Source organism: Plasmodium coatneyi, chromosome 2 (assembly GCF_001680005.1).
Source record: "Plasmodium coatneyi strain Hackeri chromosome 2, complete sequence".
NCBI classification, from domain to species: Eukaryota; Apicomplexa; class Aconoidasida; order Haemosporida; family Plasmodiidae; genus Plasmodium; species Plasmodium coatneyi.
In genome coordinates, this window is record NC_033557.1 from 150,755 (window position 1) to 158,871 (window position 8,117).

Sequence of the window (8,117 nt, forward strand, 5' to 3'; positions counted from 1 at the left end):
GCCGTACCCCCTAGGAGCTAACTCCTTTTGAAGCACACATACACGTGAACATATCTACCCACTTATGTGTGTACAAAGTAAATTTCGCAGCAACGCCTATTTGTTGTTATAAGTATACTCAAGGAGCACTTCTCGTCTTTTCGCTTGCAACGTTCGTTGACATGTCTCCTGGCCAAGTAAATAAGAAAAATACGCCCATTCCACAATGTTTTGTAGAATGCAAAAGAGTAAAAATGACATGTCCACCGTATTTTTCTTTTTTCTTTCAAGCCATGTACCCCACGCAGCAGTAGCTGCGAGTATATGCGCCTGTCCACATGCACACACGGATGACATTTGCACCCCCCCACCCTCACTGCAGAGCGAGATAAACAAGCTAAAAGAAGTTTTAAAAAAACTCCCACAAGAAAAAAATGAAGAAAAGAAAAGAGAGGTGCTAAAGAAGGTAATAGCGTACATGACCCTCGGGGTCGATGTATCAAAGCTATTTCCGGACATTATAATGATATCAAACACTAATGATATAATACAGAAAAAAATGATATACCTCTACCTGAATAACTACGCAGGTGAGTTGTTTTGTTACGTCTCGCCAGGAGATGTTTATAACGCATAGTTGTTAGTTGCATCCAATTTGTTGCATTTTTAGAGTCACCCCTTTTATTACACATTTGTACGTCACACACACCACTGTGACCACCGCAGAGACCAACTCGGAACTTTCCCTGCTCACCATAAACACCCTGCAAAAGGACAGCAAAGATGACGACCCAATTATAAGGGGACTAGCCTTACGGAGTTTCTGCAATTTGCGAATTAATAATTTGTTTGAGTATATAGAAGGGCCTTTATTTAACGGACTGAACGATAAAAATTCCTACGTCCGAAGAATCGCCATAATCAGTTGTGTCAAGCTGATTAAAATGAACCCACAAATAGCTATAAAAAACGATGTCATAAAAATTTTGAAAAATAAACTTCTAGACAAAGACTCACAGTGTATAATAAACGCAGTGCATGCATTGAACGAAATATTGGTAGATGAAGGAGGACTAAAAGTAAATAAAGAAATTATTTTTAACATGCTAAATAAAATATCCACCTTCAACGAATGGGGAAAATGCGTTGTTCTAAATATCGTAAGTACCTACATTCCAGAAAATGAAGACGAAATGTATGACATTATGAATATACTAGAAAATCACATAAGAGATTTTTCCTCCGCTGTATTTCTCTCCTGTTTAAAATGTTTTTTAAATTTCTCTGCCAATGATACAAATTTACAAATTCAAATTTTTCAAAGAATGAAGGATCCTTTGCTTACGTTAATTTCCACCTCTTCTTACGAAATTTCTTACATCGTTCTGTTGCACACGAACTTGTTGCTACACGAGGCTAATAAGCTGAACTACAACATATTCGACTATGACTACAAGCACTTCTTCTTTCGATATAATGATCTTACCTACATAAAGGACATTAAGTTGGACATCCTCGTGTCGGTGGCCACGAAGGTGAGAAACTCCTATAGTGGAGTTTATACTCTCCCTTGCTCCTCATAACACCATTGGGAAGTTTCTCCCCTCGCATTGTACATTTTGTGCACCTATCCGGTTGTGACGCGAAAGGGTTCCCACATGATGAGAATCCCCCCCCTCAAACGTGCACTCAATTTGCGCATTTTTTTACCCACACTCCGCAGAACAACTTGGTCATGATAACGAACGAACTGAGCGAATACATCTATGACCAGAACGTGGACATCGCACGGAAGGCCATTTACTCCATCGGGTGCATAGCTCTGAAAATACCCAAAGCAATTTCGAAAATAGTGGAGTTAGCCCTGTCTTCCTTTCTCCCCATGAACCATTCCTACATTTGCAGCGCCACGATAGAAATGCTAGCCAATATACTGAGAAAGTACGAAGAATACACCAAAGTAATTATCGAAGAAATTATAAAACATGATAACAAACTGATAGACAATGATGGAATCAGGTCCTACATTTGGATTGTCGGGGAATATTCAGAATACATAGAAAATGCACCCTACATTTTAGAAGAATATGTTACTCTAACCGACTGCTCCTATTTATTCATGCTGGAATTGTTGACGGCATGTGTGAAGGTCCTATATAGGAGACCTTCCGAAATGGTAGTCATTATTGCCTCCCTTTTTGACAACATTTTAAAAAATTATAAATACCCAGAACTTACGGACAAAGTGCACTTTTATTACAAACTGCTAAGTTATAATTATGAAGAAGCCTTCAAAATTATCGTTTGTAAAAAAAAACTTGTAAAAAATTTCTGCGAATCGAATGAAAATATTTTATTGGATAAATTGTTCAATGAATTTAACACCCTCTCTGTATTGTATAAGCAGCCTATATACAAATTTGTGGAGTATTCTAAAATACGTTTCGGCGGAACGTACGACCCGGAGGAAAATGAACATGACCCGACCCGTGACCATCGTATTCATATGGACGACGCTGGTGTAGAAAATGGTGCAGGTAACATTCCACATGTTAGCGACACGGACAGGGAAAGCTTTGTGAACTCCCCAGAGGAGGATGCCCGAATGGGTGGTAAGTACCCTTTGTCTAGCAGTGACACCCACACAAATCACTATAACAACAGAACCAGTGGAAACCTTCCCAACATGAACGAGGATATGCTCCTAATGGGAGATGATGACACAGATCCTTATCACCACAGCGGGGACAAGCATAACGCGAACGGTCACACGCACGATCATCGAGAAGGCGACGACCTGGGGAACGACCACCTCTCTGCAGAAGCGCCAAAACACCTCAACAAGATGAACACCCCCTTTAGTGGAAATGTAAAAAAATCACTCGTCAGAGGTTCTGCGAACAACGCAACCACAACCACCGCTGGTAGTAACCCCCCCAATAGTAAAAAGTTGGAGAAGAAAAAGTCGCATGAATCGATCAACGCCACGAATTCAGACCACTTGAACAAACTGTCTGACATTTTAATCGATGCAGAAAGTATAAACCCAGAACACTACCAAGAGCAGTGGAGTATTTTACCTGAACAGAATAACGAAAAATTATTTTTAAGAAAAAATTACTACAACTTACAGTTAGAAACCATTGACGAATTTATATCCAAATACAACATTGTAACACTTGCATCTGGGGAAATCGATCAGTGCCTAAAGTTCTACATGTACGCGCAATTCTACACGAAGCAGTACATTTTTATTGAGATAATTTTCAACAAGGCCGAAAATTCGATCAACTGGATACTGAAGTCCCAGTGTGAAGACTCCAACATGCTCGATCGCTTCACCGATTATTTCAGGGACATATTCATGGATTTCATGTGACGTCCTTCCATTTCGTGCGAACCATTCTTGCGCCACGATATTCCCCTTCAGTACCCTCCAATCAAGCGTTGCTATCCCCTGTTTGATGTAATTTTGCCTTTTCCCGAATACTCCCCCACGTGACTGGCAAAATTGCACGCACAATGAATTGTAACCGTCCCCGATGTGTGCTCCCCGTACACACCTCCCCATCTGCCCAACTGCAGCAGTGCAGGGGAGTCATGTCTATATGTACCTCATGTGTATGAAAGCATGCATATGTTGCTGTGCATAATTTTTTTTATTTGTCTGACCACTTTAATTAATATCATCATCGTTTATATATCTTCTTACATGGGAACAGTTTCATAACTCCCCCCCATGTATACGAACTGTCTTTTTTTAAAACCACTTCCCCAAATGATGTGTTTTAAAATGTGTTCCCATGCCGTTCCAAATGGAATGACAAAACAGATTGACGCGCTGTGCACTTTTCTTAAAAGGAAATGCTCTTTTATTTTTTTTTTTTTTTTTGTTCCACGTAATGCAGCGGAAAATGTGAAGCAATATAAAAAACAGATTTGACATGTTTACAAGTCTGCCCTGTGTGGGCGAGGATTCCCTTACATTTTCCCCCTCATTAGTAATATCAAATTATCTAGCACACGAATACCCTATGGAACGCTTTATTATAACCTGCGCAACGAATATATGACGGGGGGGAAAAAAAACGCTACCATATTTTCGTCTTCCCTAGTTGATTTTCCATTCCGTTGTCTTTTCCCATCTCACCCAACATTCCAACTTCTTCATCATACTTCTCACAATTTTTAATCAAATTGTAAACCAACAGCTCATTGTGTTTTCCGTACAACTCCCGCACCAACATGGTGGCATAGGAGGAGGAGTTCAAGCTAAAGCTTAATATCAGGGCACTCAAATTTCCCTCGCATTTTGTCATTTTCTCTTTACTGTTTCTATGACTGCTTGTATCACTTTGAAATTGTTCACTGCTCCTATTTTCCTTTTTCTCTTCTGGGGAAGTATTGTTATGCCCACTTGCAGCCACATTATGTGAATACCTCCCTTCCTTATCCCTGTTTGTCTGTTCAGCTTGATCACCACGTGCAGATATTTCGTTACACAGATGGGCATGTACTTTCCCTTTTGAATTTTCATTTTTCCCAAAATTAGACGCGGCATACAAATCGGAGAGGAATTTCCTCTTCGGCTCCTTATACTGACAAAAGCAGAAATACATATTTGCTGGCCGCGTGACTATGTTTCTAAAAACGCAAGTCATTCCATACTCGTATTCAAACGAATTGACGTAAGTGTCAAACTTTTTTATTGTATGTAAGACTTGTTTAATCGGAATGGAATTACTTAATATATTATCGCTAGCTATCCGAATGGACTGGTTAACATTTTTCTTTTCATCTTTTTTTATCAAATGCTGTAGGAACGCTGTTACTACCTTATCGTCATGCACCCTGAACAGCTTATCTTCGTGAAGGGTATACATCAGGTAGAGTAATATTTCTAAGAAAACGAGTCTTACTTGGCTTCCCCTATACTTTCTGTATAACCTTTTGAAGACGTTTAGGTAGGATAGCCTGGGGGGCATGCTCCCCAGGACGGGCAAGACGACATTATAGATGCTTGCACCGTCCAATTGGGTATCCCTGCTATCCATTTCGCCGCTTTCCTCCTTACCATACAACACAGTTATGTAATTATGCTGCGCTTTTGCTTCCCCCCCTTCCGACTGCATCTCCTTCACAAAAACATAGTCCCCCTTTCCAGGTGCAGCACCGAAATTTTCCAACCGGTACGAGGTTAACATGTTGAAAATCTTCGCGCTGTAAGAGTGCATGTGAAATCTTCTTGTCTCCATGCTTACCCCCTTAACGCATGTCTTCTCGTTCTTGTAAAAATGGGTTTCTCCCTCGGGCAAGTTAGTGTGCTTTCTGTCGCGTTCATTCTGTGCATTGTCGACCAAACGTTTCTGATTCTCCGTTTCAGCGGGTTCATCCGCCTTGCTTCGTCCATCAATCCGGTAGGTGAGATTGCCATCGCCGCTATCACCGCGGCTGTTCCTCTCGCACATGTACAAATTCCGAAGGAGGATGTACGCCTCGTACTCCGAATTGGTCAGATACGAAAAGAGGTGCTTGTTCACGTTAGTTGGGTTGCCCAATTCATCACGTGGAATTGCGTCCCCCCTTCGGAGCAACTTATTCGTTTTGTGAGACAAATAACGAAAAGCAAAGGTGGCGTTTTTCTTATGATATATATCGCATGCATTTTTCAAAAAAATAGTCAGATTATCTTTTGTAACATTTCCATAAAATCTTTTATTTTCAAAAATGAGAGGATCTAAGACATGCCCTATGTATTCCTTATAATCCCTGCGTATTAACGCCTTCCCTTTATTGAAGGTATTTTTATACACTCCAAATCTTTGCATTCCAAAATAATTTATAAACCCATGTTTTTTAATCTGCTCCAATTTATGCCTTAAATAATCCTCATGTCTTTGTACATTTCTCAAAACTACCACAAATCTATTCCCACTATGTGCGCCTAATTCCACTCTTTTGTGTACTTTTTCGAGGCTACAAATTTGTATCTTCTTCATTTTTCCATTATTTGTGTGCCCATTCCTCATCAGGTTCCTTATTTTATGAATGTGCATCATGCTAGTGGAAATGATTTGCGTGGACACACTTCTCTTATCCTTAAAACCTGCGTAGTAAAAATCTTTTATCGGGATGTTGGTACTTTTGCTAATTTCTCTGATGGCTTCCTGTGTGTCCTTGTTCACCTTATACAGAATAAAACTTATCCATTCGTTTTTCTCCTCTGGGGTGTTCACAAAAAAATCCCCATCTGGTTGTGGCGAACTGTAGCACCCATCGTGGTCTCTCCGCTCTTGCACCCAGGCAGGTTTTTTGACAGTTATTTTCTGCTTCCGTTTAGTCTGATCACCGCCATCGACCTTTTCGAGGCTGTCTCTCGCTTCGCCATTGGGGTGGTCAATCCCACGCTCACATTTTACCCTCTCCCTAACATAGCTCAAATTTAGAACATTTTTATCTTTCCCAATTTCATACACGTGAAAATCTTCACATTTATATTTAAAGATACACACCAGGTCCTTTTTTTCTTCTTCCCCATCGAATCCATTTTCACCTAAAAAGTCGCTCATAAAATGGTTGATCCCGACGTCCTCTTCTAGCAAATAGCTAGCTGCAAAATGACGCACCTCCTTTGTGAAGTTCCATTTTCTTCCTAAAGGTAAAGTTACATTTTTTCTGCTCCTCGACAGCAACTTGGTTGTGTGCCACCCCAGAGACATCATCTACTTCGCCTTCGCACCTGTGTGTCATTACTTCATTTTAAAAGGGGTACATTTTTTTTTTACACCGCTTGGCGAATCGATCGTGGGGAAGAGCAACCCACTGTGCATATGTAATCCCACATGTACTTTTACACGCCACTTAACATTTATGAAAATTTTATCCATTGAGAAGTGGCCACATTTAGTGATCCACTTAAATGCAAATTAAAGGAGTGACCCTCTAAGGAGCAGTGAACCTCGCCAATTTTGCCAAGGCTCACAAATTACGGCCGCGTATACCTCAGGGTAAAACGTCGCAAAAATAGTTCTACGGTGCTCAAACGCATGTCCTTCCTGTATGTACGTATAGGTATATAATTATCCACCTGTTTCAGCACTCCCTTACGCACGTGTGACATATCTGCAGCAGGTAATTTTCTAAACAGAGGCGCCTTCGCCAGTTGTCCCCAATTAGCACTTTTTTAAGTAAACGATCGCTCCAATTATCGCAAACATTCCGAAGGAGAGTTATTCTCGTTGTGCCGCTTATCCTTATCTCTGCCCGTTTGCGCCATTTTGTAACTTTGCTTTTTTTTTTTTTTTTTTTTCCTCTTTTCCGCGTTTTATTTTCACCCTCGTTATGTGACCCCACCCTTCTTCAACCCATCCAATGAACCCCTTTTTTGCTGAATTACTCCCCAAGTGTGAACTCAAATTAACCTCAACTTCCCCACCCCCATGAATAGCATAAAGGACAAGCTTGCGAAGGAAGTAAAAAACTTTAAAAGAACTGCGTTGCTTAGGGGAAGTCCTGCGTTCAGGATTAGCGTATGGTTTTCTGGTAAACCCAAGAACAGAGTGCCAATAAGGACATTCAATCGAAAGCATCCCCACGTCTCAATGTTGTGTGTGCTATCCCACATGCGCTACATATGTAAATGCATCTACGCTGCAAGTGCAGATTACGTTCCGCTGTATTCCGCCTATCAGTTCATATGATGCACACACAAACGCACCTCACCCCCGTCCCTCTTCATTTTAGGAATAACCGTTGGACTCGCCTGGATTCTGATCAGCGAGTACAACAACCCGAAGAGCAACAACATATTCATTAAAAAAAAAAAAGCAGATTTTTTTACCACAGAGGAAATAGAAAAATGGAACAAGCCGTACTACTCCAAAGGTGAGGACAGCACAGTGGTTATGGACTCTAACATGACGGCAGACGAAAAGAGGAAGAAAATACTCAAGGGGATAAATAACGCCAAATGAAGCACACAAAGGGAAAAAAGAGTGATGAGAAGGGACGTGTCCTCCCTGCGGTGCTACAAAGGTGTGTTACTACTAAGTGGTTGAATGTCCCTTCCATTTGACGCATTCTTTGTGGGTACCATCGTTCAGTTTTTCCAAATAGGATGTTCCACAAGGAGGCAAAAT

At 40.8% G+C, this 8,117-nt stretch overlaps 3 protein-coding genes across 3 annotated transcripts; 2 read left to right on the forward strand and 1 right to left on the reverse strand.

Moving 5' to 3' along the window:
- Positions 1 to 217: 217 nt before the first annotated feature.
- PCOAH_00002470 (Adapter-related protein complex 4 beta 1 subunit) lies at positions 218 to 3,358 on the forward strand (the record flags this gene model as incomplete). Its single annotated transcript, XM_020057062.1, has 4 exons — positions 218 to 247; positions 362 to 569; positions 706 to 1,514; positions 1,703 to 3,358. The coding sequence occupies 4 exons, from the start codon at positions 218 to 220 to the stop codon at positions 3,356 to 3,358; spliced, it is 2,703 nt and encodes a 900-aa protein (XP_019912609.1).
- A 712-nt stretch (positions 3,359 to 4,070) lies between these two features.
- On the reverse strand, positions 4,071 to 6,701 carry PCOAH_00002480 (Uncharacterized protein; the record flags this gene model as incomplete). The annotated part of the gene is made up of 1 exon (XM_020057063.1): positions 4,071 to 6,701. One exon carries the CDS (start codon positions 6,699 to 6,701, stop codon positions 4,071 to 4,073), a length of 2,631 nt encoding a protein of 876 aa, XP_019912713.1.
- Positions 6,702 to 7,418: 717 nt separating this feature from the next.
- On the forward strand, positions 7,419 to 7,952 carry PCOAH_00002490 (Uncharacterized protein; the record flags this gene model as incomplete). Its single annotated transcript, XM_020057064.1, has 2 exons — positions 7,419 to 7,521; positions 7,723 to 7,952. The coding sequence occupies 2 exons, from the start codon at positions 7,419 to 7,421 to the stop codon at positions 7,950 to 7,952; spliced, it is 333 nt and encodes a 110-aa protein (XP_019912776.1).
- Positions 7,953 to 8,117: the final 165 nt, after the last annotated feature.